Source organism: Oncorhynchus clarkii, chromosome 12 (genome assembly GCF_045791955.1).
Source record: "Oncorhynchus clarkii lewisi isolate Uvic-CL-2024 chromosome 12, UVic_Ocla_1.0, whole genome shotgun sequence".
Taxonomy (NCBI): Eukaryota; Metazoa; Chordata; class Actinopteri; order Salmoniformes; family Salmonidae; genus Oncorhynchus; species Oncorhynchus clarkii.
In genome coordinates this window covers 51,914,843-51,933,493 of record NC_092158.1, presented here as the reverse complement: position 1 = coordinate 51,933,493, position 18,651 = coordinate 51,914,843, and the positions used below count along the sequence as shown (strand labels likewise).

At 41.3% G+C, this 18,651-nt stretch overlaps 1 protein-coding gene across 6 annotated transcripts in view; it reads left to right on the top strand.

Annotated features, from left to right (window-relative positions):
* Positions 1-4,437: 4,437 nt before the first annotated feature.
* The window catches only part of LOC139420790 (folliculin-interacting protein 1-like), a 34,269-nt gene continuing 20,055 nt past the window's right edge, over positions 4,438-18,651 (top strand). For 2 of the 6 annotated variants that reach the window (XM_071171059.1, XM_071171057.1), the window contains exon 1: positions 5,349-5,536. In XM_071171059.1, coding sequence (XP_071027160.1) covers positions 5,448-5,536 — 89 coding nt within the window. In that variant the 5' untranslated portion in view covers positions 5,349-5,447. Of the gene's footprint in view, positions 4,622-5,348; positions 5,537-15,123; positions 15,336-15,391; positions 16,476-18,651 lie in introns of those variants that run through there. The other 4 variants (XM_071171061.1, XM_071171058.1, XM_071171062.1 and 1 more) reach the window with 3 other exon arrangements.

The window sequence follows — 18,651 nt, the reverse complement described above, 5'->3', positions numbered from 1 at the left end:
TTCAAACTATCTTTCTGATTCGCTGGCTTTCTAATTTGATCTAACAAGTGAAACACCTGGGCAAAAAAAGTATGTTGCCTAGCTAGCAGTAGCTAGTTTAGCAGGGGTCATTCCCTGGTCACTCAAACACGTTTGCTAGCTTGTATTCGTATTTTGTTTGAACAATTACAATATGAGCTACTATGATTATACCTGAAGGCCATATCTCCCTAGACTTATTTTAATGTATTCCTACACAGATAAGATATACAGTAGCCATCTATAACATTATTAGAAAAACAATTTCTGACAACCAGCTACACACATTTACCTACAGCACATCTGGTGGACAAAAAAATAACCCAAGCCCAGTGTGCTCATTACCAAGCCCAGTGTGCTCATTATCTACCTTGCAGAGAAAGTTAAGCCCTGCTCATAGCTGATCAGTAGGTTTTCCTACTATGGTTCCTGTTCACTTGCCTGGCAGAAGCATATTGGTCTGGATGCCAGACAAGCTGGTTATTAAGCACATCTTTTGTTTAATTCTCAGAACTGAAGGGACTCTTCGCTAAACCCCTCTCTGCACAGCAAAAAAGGTCCCAACACCCATAAATGAGTCAATATGCACTAACCACAGGTGAGCTGCTTCATCTGCTTAGCAATTAATAGCAGTCATAAGTGTGAGTCCCAAATGGTACCCTATTCCCTATATAGTGCGATATTTTTGAGCAGAGCCATATGGGCCCTGGTCAAAAGTAGTGCTTTAAATTGGGGAATCGGGTGCCATTTGGGATGCAGTCAGGTAAGATTTGGAGCTACAATAAAGTGACTGATCATCCCATTGACATCCCATTACAGTGCTTACCTCAACAGATCTGTCTCGTCAACTGCTCCCCTGATTACTGAAAACATTCAATAAAACCAGTTTGCTTCACCTCCGATGTGCGTAAACTGGCTGCATGGAAGTCAGGCGCAGGAGAGCAGACATAGGTAACAACCAGAGCAGTTTATTTAGGCAAAACAAACTGCACCCAGAAACAACGGGTTTAAATAACCCGTCGCAAACCAGTTAGAAATGCACATACACTTTACAACAAACAATTCCACACACAGACATGGGGGGAACAGAGGGTTATATACATGTCACGTAATGAGGGAATGTAAACCAGGTGTGTGGGAAAACAAGACAAAACAAATGGAAAATGAAAAGTGGATCGGCGATGGCTAGAAGACCGGTGACGTCGACCGCCGAACGCCGCCCGAACAAGGAGAGGAACCGACTTCGGCGGAAGTCATGACATCTAGCTTATCACTGCACAGAAGATCGTGCAAGTTGAGTTTGGAACATGTTTTTTGTTGTTGTTGTCAGTGAGTGAGTGAAGGGATGGAGGGCCTTTGCTCCTTTTGGTCTGTGATGTTTTGGATTGTAATTGTGTCAGAAAGCTGACCACTGAATGTAATGTATTTTCTAGGTGCAGTTTTGCCAATGGGTGTTTCCTCCCTCCTGTTGGATTGTGATGAAACTGACAGACTATATTATCTCAAGCGACACCAGCACCAGCAGTCTAATCTCACCTGAGGTGTTCCACAGAGAGGAAGTCTATGGTGTGTAAGTGTATATGTGTGTATGTGTGTGTTGGTCTGGGACTCAGCAGGCACTGTAAAAATACCTGGCTGACAGCCTATGCTGTAAGAAGTTGATTGACATGGGTTATTAAATCTAGTGTTGCATGGTATACCGGTACCATGGTAATATAACGATACCAAAACGTCATGATACTTATGACACCAACATTTTTAGAATACCATAGTACCGTTTCATATGATACTACTGAAGTTTTCAACCCTACCGATCTAAAGAACCTGCTGGCGCCTGTTATAAAATGTGTATAAAGTCAGTTTTGTTTATAAATTCAGTTGAATTTAAGCAACAGCCACTGGTCTCTTGAATGCACAGGTCCAATAATATCCACTTCACTTTCATGCTCATATCATGTGTGGCAGCTGTAATAAACCAGCTGCATCCTCTACCAGCCCTGCTTCTCCCAGTATCCCTTACCAACCCTCACTCACCTGCTTCTCCCAGCATCCCTTACCAGCCCTCACTCACCTGCTTCTCCCAGCATCCTCTACCAGCCCTCACTCACCTGCTTCTCCCAGTATCCCTTACCAGCCCTCACTCACCTGCTTCTCCCAGCATCCCTTACCAGCCCTCACTCACCTGCTTCTCCCAGCATCCCTTACCAGCCCTCACTCACCTGCTTCTCCCAGCATCCCTTACCAGCCCTCACTCACCTGCTTCTCTCTGCATCCCTTACCAGCCCTCACTCACCTGCTTCTCCCAGCATCCCTTACCAGCCCTCACTCACCTGCTTCTCTCTGCATCCTCTACCAGCCCGCACTCACCTGCTTCTCCCAGCATCCCCTACCAGCGCTCACTCACCTGCTTCTCTCCGCATACTCTACCAGCCCTCACTCACCTGCTTCTCCCAGCATCCTCTACCAGCGCTCACTCACCTGCTTCTCTCCGCAACCCCTACCAGCCCTCACTCACCTGCTTCTCTCTGTTTGCTCTTCTATTACTCCATCAGTTTATTTTTAATTTATTTATCTGTCATGCTGAGCGGGGATGCAGACCCTACTACTCAGTATCGTGATACTTGGTAATGTATTGTTAGTCAAATTTTGGTATCGTTACAACACTAATTCAATCCCATCGTTCTTGCGGTTTAGAAGAGACAGTGGCCTTCCCCAGTGAGGAGCTATTGGACCTGCATGTGAAGAACTCTATTATCCTAGATGTCAGCCATGCTGAGGACATGAATATGCAGCAGCCTTCTAACCTGTCCTCCATCATATGTAAGGGATACAGTGCACTACTGGACATACTGTACAACCTGTGTCCCAAATGACACCCGATCCCTAAATAGTGCACTACTTTTGACCATGGCTCACTGGTCTCTGGTCAAAAGTAGTGCACTATCTAGCTAATAGGTTGCCATGGGACACAGACAATGTGTCGTTTTTAAAAGGAAAGTGAAACGTTGCCAACCTGGGATATAAAGTATTCCATGCTTCTTTATGTGTGCACAATGTTATTTGTATCTTTGCAGACATCTCCAAAATGAATGATAGATAAGATCAGGAAAAGAGGTAGATTGGATTCAATGTATTAGATGTCACATTCATTTTTTCATAGAATGAAACAGTATATCCTAACAAATGACATTTCTTTGTTCACAGCCATTTAGCACTGCCCATTAGAAACACATTTTTAGGGATTTGTTTATCATTGATATTTTTTGTTTATAATATATAATTGACTTATTTCTGTCAAACACCTAACAAAAGCAGGAGGACACATATCGAACTGATGATTTATTTCCCATGTATTTGTAGACAAGCTGTACAGTGCCTATTTCCATTGAAAGAACACCCTTACCTGGAGAAGTAACTGTGCCCTCAGTCCCCAAGGAAACACCACGAGTATGAAAACGCTCACCTGTCTTTTTGCATTTCTCAGATTCCGTCTGTATCTCAGTGGCATTTAAAGAGAAATTGTTTCATTCTCAAGAGAAATTGTGAATCGTCTGAAAAAGAGACTCTGAGTATCAAGGGGCTTTTCCTGGTTGAATAAAGGTTTTTTAAAAAACACACACACAAAAATAGGGTATGAATGTTAGCAATGAAATCTTTCTCTCAAAGTCAGTGATGATTAGACCCAGGAAGATCAAATGCAGGAAGAGAGTAACATTCAGTGACTCTGTTACCACTGAGAAGATGGTGGTGAACAATGTGAGCCTGTCAGTGGCCACACGGCCAGTGAAATCACTGAGAGGACCGGAAACACAGGGGGCGACAGAGAGACGTCTGCCCCTGAAGAAGCCCCACAAGTCCAGAAAAGACCCACACAACACTCCCCGGAGCAAACCAAGTTCTTTGACTTTGCAGACGAGAAGGACACTTCTTTCAAAAATTGTGGCAGAGGTACTCCTCCCCGAGGGTAAGCATTCTCTCTGAATGGTCAATCTGGATGAGTCGCTGTCATAGAATGTTGTTTGACTGACCATGGGCCTGGTATTTTTCACCAATGTTGGTGTACCTTCGACAGATGCATTTGAAGATGAGGATGAAGCTGTTTGGTATGCTCACAATTTCTACACAGGAGATTTTTGTAAAACAAACTGTAAATTCCACGTCCTCGGTCTCTGTTAACCCTGCACTGAAATGTCTTGAAGAAATATGTCATTACTCAAAATGTCCATTAGAGGTCATGCCTTTCTCATGAGACCTTTCATCATGTCCTTTCAAACATTTCCACGAGTAGGACCAGGAGCTTTTCCTGACTATTGTGACTGGACCAGGAAAAACTTGTCTCTATTCATTGGCTGTAAATTGGGCTCAAATTGTGCTCAATTCCTGCCACCCTATCCATGAAACATACTGTTTTGTTATAATAATTTATAGTGATGGTTATTGAGTATGATTAATCTGCTGCTACATCTGTTCATTTTCTATTGTTTTTATTGAATATTGTGCTTTATTCACTCTGCAGTTCCAGAACCAGCTGTGCAAGGTGTGCCGGTTCCACCCCACCAGGAAGGAAAGTTACCACAACTTGTTAAAGCTGTCATCAATCGAGGTGAGAAAGCAAACAAACCACATTGGCTGAAGCTCTTATATAACCTTATTTTACCTGTCATTTTCACAACACATTCATCTCACAAGGCCCTGTAAGCATGTTTTGAAATAGTTTTGCAAACTTGTAATTCAATACACAATTGTAAAAGATATACAACACTAATAAAAAGGCAGTTTGTACGTTTGTTTAATTATTTATTTTAGGACAATTCTGTAAAAAAAAAAGAGAATGTTTTCACAGTTCATGTACAGGTTGTCTGTTTGTTTAAAAATAATAATAATAAAAATAAACATGTATGAAATTCTGTTGCTGTAATACATAATGTACATTGATTTTGTTTAACTAAATACATTGATAATATTACCACCCTGTTGGAGAAGAGCTGGTATTTGAGCTATTTGACATGTGACATACAGTATGTTTCAGGCTAGGAATTTAATATGAACCATTTTTAACTTATCAAAATATGTCATCTTCTACGGTGTCCTGGCCTGGGATATATATGGATTCTTTATTATGTTTTAGGAGTTTTTAATGTACATTTTATTTCGTATCTCGACCAGATGGTAACTTTAAGCCAAAACATCAACACAGCATTTCTATTGACCACGTGGTGCTTGTCCAAAAATATCAGCCAATCAAGTATTTTCGACAAGGAGCAGTGGATCATCGTCCAATCAGAAACATGTAGTGGGTTTCCAAGCAGCTCGTGTGACTAATGCTTGTCATATGACTCCGACACAAATGGAATTAGTTTCAAGGAACTAGCGTTGCTCTTGGATTTAAAAGAAAGCGAGACGTTCTGTACCTAAATATTTGGTACAAAATGCCTCCAACTCTTTTCCATAAACTTTTTAATAAAAGAAATGCCTTTTCGCCGCCCCCAAGATGCAACAAAGAGGATCCCGCGTTCAGGTACGTGCGCATGCTATCCATAATAAACTAGCTAGCTAACGTCAGTTGAGCAGCTCATCTTCTGAAAGAGGTGAGCAGAAGGTCCGGAGTCCTGTGTTAGGATACTGCTATGCAATCCGTATTAGTGTAACTAATGTCTGATGACAGCAGCTGAATGCGGCCCTTATTGTTGCCACCGGCTAGCTAACGTTAACCCACCTTGTGAACTCGCTCGAGGAACATGATAGGAAATTAGGCAATGTCGCCACTCTTGTTGGAAATTACTTGAAGACGTTTCGGTAACACGAGACAAAGCAAGTGTTAACTTCTAATGCTAATGTTACTCATTTGGGCTGGATAGGGTGTTCATAATTGGGGTGTGTTACCGTGGAATAAATTATCGATTTTTAGAATTATTAAATATTCATAACTAGCTTGCTACAATTCCAGATTATTATCAACACTCGGTGCAATGTACAACGGCGCTGCAGACATGCTACTGTACCAATGTGTGTGTGTATATATATAAATCATTGTACAGTAGCAGGCATTGAGATGTGGTCACAAGCTAGCCAGTCAACCAGGGACAGTATGTGCTCTGTGCACGTGACTGTTCAATGGGCCTATGACAAATGGATGGCTGGCAAGCTGAAGCTGCTCTGTGAAGGCGCAGAAAATACTACATTAGTTGTGCTATAGTTTCTCTGATTACTATGAAATTACAAAACGTTTGATATTTATCTTCTGTTACTGCGCATTGGGATATCCTTTTATACATTCTTTAAAAATATAGATCTTATGAATTATAGGCCTATCATTTTAAGAGATGTCAATGAATTCAGGTGGATTCCATTTATATCTGTCACTCATGAGAACACATGATACTAAATACCCTCCCCTATATGTGTCAAATCCACATTCATAAAGATGTCCAGGCTGAGAGAGGGATGCAGGGGAGATCATTTCGCACTGGCCCCCATCGTGGCATGGGTTACTATGGCCTGCAAATAAATGTACATAAGTGCACCCAGGCTTCATTCATCAGACATGTGGGACTGATAGTTCACTTTAACACACACACTCAAGCACTTTGGTGTCTTCTACTACAAAATTATTGATTTGCTTATCTGGCAGTAAAACGACTCAGATACTGACACTGGACTGACTAATAATACCAGGCAGGGCAGCAGGTTGGTTGACCCACTGAGGAAAACCCTTAACAGAGCTCATATTACCCTGACTGACCAAGGGCAGTATACTGTATATCGCTGAGAGATACCTTCCAAAGGCTTTGTTTGCTTCCCAGCCTGCCCCGAATGCAAACGGCTTCCTTCCTGTACCACAGAACAATTCTCCAATTATTGAAAAGAAATGTCTTGAGTCAAGTGTTCAACCCCTTTGTTATGGCAAGCCTAAATCAGTTCAGGAGTAATAATCTGCTTAACAAGTCACATAAGTTGCGTGGACTCACTCTGTGTGCAATAATAGTGTTTAACACAATTTTTGAATGACTACTTCATCTCTGTACCCCACACATTCAATTATCTGTAAGGTCGCAGTCGATCAGTGAATTTCAAACACAGATTCAACCAGAAAGACCAGGTAGGTTTTCCAATGGCTCGCAAAGAAGGGCACCTATTGGTAGATGGGTAAAAAAATACAGACATTCAATATCCCTTTGAACGTGGTGAAGTTATTCATTACACTTGGATGGTGTATCAATACACCCAGTCACTACAAAGATAGACGTCCTTCCTAACTCAGTTGCTGGAGAGGAAGGAAAACGCTCGGGGATTTCACCATGAGGCCAATGGTGACTTTAACCGCTCCGCCCACTTGGCCAAAAGCCAGTGAAAATGCAGAGTGCCAAATTCAAATAAATTACTATAAAAATCTAACTTTCATGAAATCACACATGTAAGATACCAAATTAAAGCTACATGTGTTGTGAATCCAGCCAACATGTCAGATTTCAAAAAGTATTTTTGTTCGAAAGCAAACAATGCTATTATTTGAGGGTAGCACCTCCGTAAACAAAGAGGGAAAACATATTTCAATCCTGCAGACATATTTCAACCCACGCAGAAATACAAATATAAGTCATGCCTTTGACGAGCTTCTTTTGTTGGCACTCCAATATGTCCCATAAACATCACAAATGGTCATTTTGTTCGATTTAATTCCGTCGATATATATCCAAAATGTCCATTTATTTGACACGTTTGATCCAGAAAAACACCGGTTCCAACTTGCGTAACGTGACTACAAAATATCTCAAAAGTTACCTGTAAACTTTACCAAAACATTTCAAACTACTTTTGTAATACAACTTTAGGTATTTTTTAAAAGTAAATAATAGATCAAATTGAAGACTGGATGATCTGTGTTCAATACAGTAAGAAAACAAACTGACCCCAACTTTCTGGTCACGCCCCTCTTATCTAACAGTACACTTGAAGTGACCCTCGTTATGAACAGGGCTACTTCTTCATTACACAAAGGAAAAACCTCAACCAATTTCTAAAGACTGGTAACATCCAGTGGAAGCGGTAGGAACTGCAAGAAGGTCCCTTGGAAATCTGGATTCCCAATGAAAACCCATTGAAAAGAGTGCCCTCAAAAACAAACAAAAATCTGAATGTTTTGTCCTCGGGGTTTCGCCTGCTACATAAGTTCTCTTATACTCACAGACATGATTCAAACTCTCAGACATGATTCAATATGCATATCTTATCTTCTGGGGATGAGTTGCAGGCAGTTGAATTTGGGCATGCATTTCATTTGGATGTGAAAATACTGCCACCTGTCACCAAGAAGTTAAAACAGTCACAGAGTTGAATGGCTTTGATAGGAAAAAACTGAGGATGGATCAACATTGTATTTACTCCACAATACTAAACTAAATGACAGAGTGAAAAGAAGGAAGCCTGTACAGAATAAAAAAATATTCCAAAACATGCATCCTGTTTGCAATAAGGCATTGAAGAAATGAACTTCATGTCCTGAATACAAAGCATTATGTTCGGGGCAACACATCACCAAGTGCTACACTTCATATTTTCAAGCATGTTGGTGTGGCTGCCTCCATGTTAAAAAAAAAATATTTAAAAAAATTGATAACCTGGTTGCTCATAACCAAATAATGTTGTTGACTCGCCATTTACTTATTGGCCAAAGCATAAATTAGAGAAAAAACACTCGGTTCTAGTGATGCACTGATATGACATTTTTGGCTGATATCTGATATTTTCCTTGCCAAAAACAAACAAACTGATATCCGATATTTACAATTTTAGCGGCCTTTTAAGCATTCCAGTACAGTTAAATAGTTAACACACACACATGGACGCTGCGGTCTAAGGCACTGCTTCTCAGTGCAAGAGGCATCACTACAGTCCCTGGTTTGAATCCAGGCTGTATCACATCCGGCCATGATTGGCCCAGCGTCTTCCTGGCCATCATTGTAAATAAAAATGTGTTCTTAACTGACTTGCCTAGTTAAATAAAGGTTACACACACCACTCTGACCAAAAAGTTATTTTGTTGGCATTTATGTATGTTCCCATTACCAGTAAAACATAATCATAACCTATTTCATTTACTTGCTGTGCTGATTAGAGGTCGACAGTTTATGATTTTTCAACGCCGATACCGATTTTATTGGAGGACCAAAAAAGCCGATACCGATTTAATCGGTCGTTTTTTATTTGTAATAATGACAATTACAACAATACTGAATGAACACGTATTTTAACTTAATATAATATATCAATAAAATCAATTTAGCCTCAAGTAAATAATGAAATATGTTCAATTTGGTTTAAATAACGCAATAACAAAGTGTTGGAGAAGAAAGTAAAAGTGCAATATGTGCTATGTAAGAAAGCTAACGTTTCAGTTCCTTGCTCAGAACATGAGAACATATGAAAGCTGGTGGTTCGTTTTAACATGAGTCTTCAATATTCCCAGGTAAGAAGTTTTGGGTTGTATTTATTATAGGACTATTTCCCTCTATACCATTTGTATTTCATTAACCTTTGTCAATTGGATGTTCTTATAGGCACTTTAGTATTGCCAGTGTAACAGTATAGCTTCTGTCCCTCTCCTCGCTCCTCCCTGGGCTCGAACCAGCAACACAACGACAACAGCCACCCTCGAAGCAGCGTTACCCATGCAGAGCAAGGAGAACAACTACTAGAAGGCTCAGAGCGAGTGACGTTTGAAACTCTATTAGCGTGAGCTAACGAGCTAGCCATTTCACATCGGTTACACCAGCCTCATCTCGGGAGTTGATAGGCTTGAAGTCATAAACAGTGCAATGCTTGACGCACAACGAAGAGCTGCTGGCAAAACGCACGAAAGTGCTGTTTGAATTCATCTTTACGCGCCTGCTTCTGCCTACCACCGCTCAGTCAGATACTTAGATACCTATATGCTTGTATGCTCAGTCAAATTATATGCAACGCAGGACACGCTAGATAATATCTAGTAATATCATCAACCATGTGTAGTTAACTAGTGATTATGATTGATTGTTTCTTATAAGATAAGTTCAAGTGCTAGCTAGCAACTTACCTTGGCTTACTGCATTTGCGTAACAGGCAGTCTCTTTGTGGAGTGCAACGAGAGAGAGAGGCAGGTCTGTATTGCGTTGGACTAGTTAACTGTAAGGTTGCAAGATTGGATCCCCCGAACTGACAAGTTAAAAATCTGTCGTTCTGCCCCTGAACAAGGCACTTAACCCACAGTTCCTAGGCCGTCATTGAAAATAAGAGGCCATTCCGATTAATCGGTCGAGCTCTAGTGCTGATTCATTTGTTTAGTTTCATTCTCAACCAGCATTTCTATGGAATGCTGTTCAGGTCTTTGCGTGTCAAAAAAGATACACGTCAAATAACACTTTGATGTGTCAAATAACATGACATCTATTTCAGTATCTATAGTTAGCTAGCTAACTAAATATCTAGGTGTCATCTAAAATAACCCTAATTTATAAGACAGTTCTTATTTGATTAATTGTGGTCGGACCCATCTATGTGAAGCTAGCCACAATAAGGATTAGCCACAATGGTGGACTTTGCAGTTAGTCTTCAAAATAAAAGTATGGCATAATTCTACTATTTGTATTCATTTGCATTACTGTCAATGGCATACATTTTATTTTGAAGGCAAACCGCAAATTCCACTATTGTGCCTAATCCTTATTGTGGCTAGCTTCACATCACAACCCGGTGCGGTCGAGCCTTACTAGTCAGATGAAGCTAGCTGGCTGCTTATAACGTTAGCTTTAGGAAACAGGGTTAAGTTGCGGTCAAGTACCTACGTTATAGGTATGCATGGTACCTTTGACATTGGGTTCTGCACATCGGGGCGTTAAACTGGACATCCGATGTTGGCATTTTTAGCTAATATCGTCCGATTCCGATATGTTCACCGATATATCGTGCATCCCTCCTCAGTACACTTGTTTTTGAAGCAAACTGTTTAAAAGAAATTAAAAAAACACTTGAAATTTGCTTAGATAATGACATCATCCTCTTTGGCCAAGATGTGCCCTTATGTGGTTAGTCAAGCAGCTTCGTGCACAGAAATGTTTTTCACAAGGGAAGCCAAAGTCTACACTCTTTCGTCAGTGATTTGTCAACAGCAGGGGTTCTTCAATGAAGTGTTTGTCATTCAATGACACTTTATATGCAACAAAACATTACTTGAGAAATACTGCACCAAACATCTTAATGTAAAATTGCACGACCATGATCTCTTCTGCAAAAAGGTGTAAATTCATGACAGATTTCTTAAGTTATCTCCGATTTTAATTCTGAATATTTTAAGGAAGTGTAAAGATGGACAAACAGTACACGGACCGCTTTTCTTGTTTTTCAAGCAAAGGAATATAGTGACAAAGCAAAGGACAGAAACGTCTCACACTTGTGAAATGAACAGTCTGCATTTATTGCTGTTATGGTAAAGTGCACTAGTAGTTCCATCAGTGTTTCCAAATCCTGAATCTATCCATACTATTGGACTTGGTCCTTCCGGGCTCAGGCAGACTGCCCCAGTGCCCACACATGTAAGCTAATTTGAATATCCAGGTGTATGCAAGTTTCATTGGATGAGCTGTCAAAGCAGTTTTCTTATTTACCAGTATACTCCCAAACCACTCTTTCCTAACAGGCCAAGCAGAGGCACAGAGAAAAGCTGCTTTTTAACATCCTAATATTTTTGGGGAAGGACATCTATTTAATTCATGTTGTAATTAATTATAGGTAATATTTCATAAACATTCTCGAACACTGGACTAATACTTTAAGATGTAGTAGTGGAATGGTTGAGAGAGGCGAAATCTAGACTCAAGTTCCCTCTGCACATAGTTTCATAACAGTGTGTGTGTCATGTGCGGGATCATCAATCATAATGTCTGTCACAGTATCACTTCTATTCCCTAGTCAGTCACAACCTGTAAAAGTAGCTGCCAGGTTAGATGAGGGAAAGTCGTTGCTTTAAATTTTTTTTTTTTACATCCAATCTCCTGCTTCCCCGTCTTGAGTTGTGGTTTGGCTACTTTATTTTTTTTTTATTTTTATGAATTGGTCTAGTGAGTGTGTTGCATCTCATTAGGCAGGCCAGTAAGACAGCTTGTCGACATGTTCTTCCTATCAGTGCTATTTTAAGTGACCCAAGCGTTCTCAGAACAGCAGGGTCATGGTAAAGATATATATTTTGTGTAAAGGACCCTACCCTGTCTTTGCCTATGGTACTGGCATGGTAAGTACTAATAGTGGCCTATGTCGTAATTAAATCAGAATAGCCTATTTGTGTGAGATTTAGGCTATCAAATGTAAAGTTATCTAGTCTACTAGGCCTGTTTCTTGAGCTCTTCCATGCTCTCTTAGTTAGCAGCACAATCAAGGTTTCCTCATAAACCACATCAAGGCCTTTGGAAAGCTGGTGTTTGAACGGTGTAGGCCTACCAGCATTTATCCTAGATTTTAATATGCAGGATTAAAAGCGTCCGCATGTTTCCCAGCTGATAACAGTTCGGAACTGTTTGTGCGTATATTATGACACATTTTATCTTAATTTGGTCTTCTGCAAGTTTTTTTTTGGGGGGGGGGGGGGGGGGGTTGGTTGTTCATGCACATTATATTTTTTTTTCTCGAGGCAAGCTGAGGTCGGCAGCCGGCTACGTGCCTTCGTCTGGGATTGGTCAACAGTACGGATTCTTCCATTTTTGTCATTCAACTAAATGTTTTCACACACTTTATTTTATTTTTTTAAATACAGCACCAAACATCTTTGATGGAAAATTACGCAACTAAGATCTCCTTAACTCAAGAAATGTGTCATTAATTGACTATCTTCGATTTAGTTAGACTTTGAGGAAGTTCTCTCAGAATAGTACTGTTGGTCTTTTAAGGGAGTATGCGCGCGCACACTCGTTTGTTTTGCCTACCCGAGTTCAGCAAGGTGCCAGCTGAACTGAAGCATGCTGATGGCTTAACTCCCCTCAGAATTCTAACCCTAACTAAAATACCAACTTTGCCAGAAACCCTTTTTGCTGTTTCTCAGAATTGGCAGTCAGAGCTTGTTCCAAATGGCACCCTATTCCCTATATAGGTCAGTGCACTACTTTTAAACTAGAACCCAATGTGTCCTGGTCAGAAGTAATGCACTACATAGGGAATAGGGTGCTATTTGGGTTGCTGTGAGTCATGGAACTGGGCTTGTGGTATCAGTAATGTTTAAGATTTTACTGAGTTCATATAAGGAAATTAGTAAATTACAATAAATTAATCAGGCCCTAATCTATGGGTTTCACATGACTGGGAATACAGATATGGATCTGTTGGTCACAGATGCCTTACAATGGGCCTCAGAATCTCATCACGGTATCTCTGTGCATTCCAATTGCCATCGATTTTAAATGCAATTGTGTTCATTGTCCGTAGCTTATGCCTGGCCATACCATAACCCCACCGCCACCATAGGGCACTTTCAATGTTGACATCAACAAACCTCTCACCCACACAAGGCCATACATGTGGTCTGTGGTTGAGGTCAGTTGGACGTACTGCCAAATTCTATGAAATGACATTGCAGGCGGCTTATGGTAGAGAAAAGAACATTCAATTATCTGTCAACAGCTCTGGGGGACATTCCTGCAGTCAGTATGCCAATTGCACACTCCCACAAAACTTGAGATATCTGTGGAATTGTGGTGTGAAAAAACTGCACATTTTAGTGGCCTTTTATTGTCCCCAGCACAAGGTGCACCTGTTTAATGATCATGCTGTTTATCATCAGCTTCTTGATATGCCACACCTGTTAGGTGGATTAATTATCTTGGCATAGAGGAAATGCTCATTTAATTAGGGATGTAAACAAATTTGTGCACAACATTTGAGAGAAATATGCTTTTGTCAATCATGTTCATGTGTAATGTTACACCATAAACTGATATGAACACTTAAAGGCCTCTCGGAATGTAATCTAGGTCTAGCCTATTTAGTTGAGTCCCATATCAGTGATATATCACCTGACTACCTACTTTCTGTACAGAGAGACACTCGGTATTGTAGGGGCTTTCAGACAGCCATTTCTTGGTCTAGAACTGAAGGCCAGAATTAGGCATACTCCCCTTGCACTCAGCTTGACTTAGAGTAGAATAACTATATTCCCCAGAGATAACGCGAGTTTGGCAATCATGTAACAGCAATAGCATTCCACAACGTTACACCGTTCTTACACGTGTGATGCAGCATGATCCACTTAGTCATAGACGCACAGCCCCTAGGTTTGTAGTTTCCTCTGGCATCCTTTCCATTGGACAATCAGGGGTTGAACTTGGTTTGATGAGAATGTGGATGTGATCCACACACTCATGGATCATGTGACTCATGGAGTGGAATGCAGAAGTTAGTGGTCACCTGGCTGAAACCAAGGAAACACAACAGGTTGTGGGTCAGGTGTCGAAGTGAGTCAGCTGTGGTGGGGACTTGGAGCTTTCAAGCTTCCTTGCCTTAGCATCTTGTGGCTTCTCTGGGGCTGTTGAGAGAGATTGGAGAAAGGTTTCCCCCTTCAGCTCCCACTGACCCCTCCCCAGTTCAGACGCAGTCACTTGTGTTTTTAGTTTTAGCAGGGAGGGTATGTGTGTGTGTTACCCACAGATCCAGTTGTGTGTGTGAGAGATGGTGTTTGTGTGTTGGAGTCGGTAAGCAGGTGTCCTCTTTCACCCATAAGAAAGTGTGATTAGGTTATTCTAGAACCCAGCGTCCTAAAGCAGGGTTTCATTTTCAGCCCAGAGTGTTTATAATATAGCCTAGCTGGACTGGTTTACCAGAATGCTTATCTGGAAAAGTACCCTCTGTGTATTCAAAAACAACCCCCATTATCAGACAGAGGAAAAGCGTCACAGCTTAGGTTGATTGTTTATGTAACATGCATGTTCACCCCACTTGGCTGCCTACCACACACACACACACAGTGTCCCAATGGCCTCTGCAGCGTGTGCCTTTCTGGTGGGAGGGAGGGCTGTTTTGCAGTCACAGCGAGGAGGACATATTATTCCCTGTGAAGACCTCCAGTGGATGGCTGTGCCTGTCACTTTCTTTAGTTTCAGAGGGTGACTAGACTCCCGCCCAGTGGGCAGCGGCAGTGCCGGGATGCCTTTGTCCAGGCGCTGTCCAGCACAGCGCAAAGATCACCTGACAGTCTCATGTTGTTGTGTGAATTTAGTTCAGCGCTATTCTTAGCCACGCAGTGGATGAGAGGGCAAGGAGAGGGCCGGGGGAAAGACTGGCAGATGCACAATGATGCCCAGGTACCTAGTAATATTTCAAACGGCTTGCTGCTTGTGTGCATGATTATTGCCAGGTGTTTGTGATAGTGTTCAAGATTTGACCGTGTTGGATTTGAATGTGGTTAGAATACCTAACTCAAGGTTACTTTCAGCTTCACAGAGAGAGCTGCAGCTGTGTGTTGCGGTACTTGAATCTACTTGTTTTTACGTGGCGCAAGGCTATATATTATCACTATAATTGTGGTGACAATGTGCTGCTGTGTTATGTAATGTGGTGATTAGTGCTCTGACAGCTTGCAGTTGCTTCTCGATTTGGAACCAGTGTGGATGCAGTGTTTACCGCCTTTCAGTCAAAGGCTGTCCGTCTTCTGTAATTTTTAGGGAGTTTACTTTGGCACTGCAGGGCTCCAACTCACACAATGCTTCTTTGTAGATTGTATGCTCTGATTGATACAGCTGAGCTATAAGCAAATTGTTGTTGTTATACAAATGCCCTAGTCTAAATGGTACATTTGAAACATGCATAGACTGAGGGATAGAGAAACACATTAAGAGGTGGATACTGCAAGGAAATTAATATGATGTTTATAGGCCTTTTTTGTAGCCTATTTTATAGGCTCAGTCTGAATTGAGGTCAGCACTGTGCTGCTGTATGTAACAGTCTTGTGTGCTGCTGCTTTTATGAATGGCTCATAATAGCCAACTGTCACAGGGTCTGTTTCCTTGTTTCTCCCCGTTCGCTTTCTGTCTCTGGTTGATGGACACAAAGTTCTTAAAACTGCTCCACTTTCTCTCGTCTGCTGACTTCTGTTCTGATGGAGATGGAGAGCTGCGTTGTCTGTTATCCTCTGCTGAAATGATTTGCCAAGCTCATATTATTATGTTTTTGTTTTTGTACTCCCTTCTGTTTGTTAGGCTGAATGAATCCTATGAATCCTAGCTTTAGCTAGGCCTAGTCTATATGTAAATGTATCATGCTAAGGAGTAATGCCATGGTCCTTAAAACATATTGACGGGCTCTAGGCCTGCGCTACTGTCATTTGATCCTATCATTTAGTCCAATTATAGGACACTTCCGTTCACCTACTAACAAATTGACACTTCTCAACTACACGACAACTCACGAAGGAGAGAGGATCGACTTTTGCCCCAATGAGAAAAGTGAATGCCTCATGCATAACTCAGAGCCAACATCATTGATGACTTGGTTGTCTGAGGGGAATTGGATGTTTCTGAACAGAATATATAGGCTAGCTATGGAGAGCCTGGGGTGTAACAGGCTGTTTGCATCCCAAATGACATCCTAATCCCTATATAGTGCACTACTTTTGTGGAACAAGTAGTGCCCGAATGGGGTGGCGTTTGGGACAAAGGCGCATTAACTTTGACTAGTCTGCTCTTTCCTGCGCTCTACAATGGGTAGGGGAGTATTCTTGGCCTGCCATGGAATGCTGATTCCCGCCAGGGAGGCCTTGCTTTCAAAATGGACAACTTTTGCACTCCTGAATGAGTCCAAGGATTATTACTTTATAGGATTCGTATACCATCACCTCATTCGCTTTCAAGATTTATTTTCTTGAATGTTGTTTTTCGTTTAGCCGACCTCCTCGATTAGTGCTGTCATTGAGTGAAGGTCTGATGGGCACATAAAGGGAATATTGTACTCGGACTTAGAAATTATTGTGAGGACCCTGATAAGGAATCTATTTCAATGATAGATGTTATGTTAGGCCGATGTGATACGAGCTAGCCTTGGGCAGTATCCAGTGTCATACTTTCCTACCGACCTTGTACCATACTGGGATATTTGGTAATATTGGCGCTGAACACAAGGGGCATTGTTTTCAACCCCACGAGGCTCTAATCCGAAGGTTATCAATGCTAACAAGTACATGTAAAATTCCAGGGAGAATGCTAACTAAATTCAAACAAAGGCATTGCAAACATTGTATAGTTTCTGACCTAAACTATACAAGTAACTAAAAAATGCTACTCAAAGTTTGCTGCACATACAAAACAAATATTAAACAGTATTAAATATTAAACAGTTAGTCCAGGAGGGGATTCTCTGCTGTTACCAAGCAAAACTTGATTTTGGAAGTACTGTAGCTAACCACTTAGCTAGATAGCTAACTAGCTACTAAATTAGCAAACCAAATGCACAACTGCGGAGTATTTGGCATATTTTAGACCATTAACTTAATAGTAATAAGATACCTGGCTGGCAAACATTTAGTTGTGAATTCCATACTGTAACTAGATCATCTGGCGCGTGCAGCACAACAGTGGGTGACAAACAAGGCTCCTGTCTTTCGTCGTTGTGTGCTTGTAAACAAACACCACGTGAGGATTTACCTGGGGACTTCAGGTAAGCCTTCTAATAAAAAATTGTGACAGGTGAAATGAAGAACACAATCTCTATCTTCTGAGGTACTGCACAAGTTGACTGCAAGTATTTACTTAAAAAGTATCTGTAAATATTCAAATGTATTAAACTTCAAAGAAATAGTTTCAATGGTATTGACTGTGTTGAAAAAACATCCGGTGGCTTTTTCCCAAATCCCCCGGTATACTCTGTGTGTGTGTGTGTGTGTGTGCGCGCGCGCGCAGTAGAGGTCGACCGATAGGAATGGCCGATTTAAGTAGGGCCGATTTCAAGTTTTCATTACACTCGGAAATTTTGGGGCGCCGATTTGCCGATCTTTAGAAGAACATTTTATTTTTTATTTTTATGCCTTTATTTAACTAGGCAAGTCAGTTAAGAACACATTCTTATTTTCAATGACGGCCTAGGAACGGTGGGTTAACTGCCTTGTTCAGGGGCAGAACGACAGATTTTCACCTTGTCAGCTCGGGGATCCAATCTGGCAAACTTAGTTATCTAGTCCAACGCAATAACGACCTGCCTCTCTCGTTGCACTCCACAAGGAGACTGCCTGTTACGCGAATGCAGTAAGCCAAGGTAAGTTGCTAGCTAGCATTATTTTTTATAAGATAAGTTTAATCAATCATAATCACTAGTTAACTACACATGGTTGATGATATTACTAGATATTATCTAGCGTGTCCTGCGTTGCATATAATCTGACTGAGCATACAAGTATCTGACTGAGCGGTGGTAGGCAGAAGCAGGCACGTAAACATTCATTCAAACAGCACTTTCGTGCGTTTTGCCAGCAGCTCTTCGTTGTGCGTCAAGCATTGCGCTGTTTATGACTTCAAGCCTATCAACTCCCGAGATGAGGCTGGTGTAACCGATGTGAAATGGCTAGCTAGTTAGCGCGCGCTAATAGTGTTTTTTGTACGTCACTCGCTCTGCGCCTGTGGTTGTTTCACT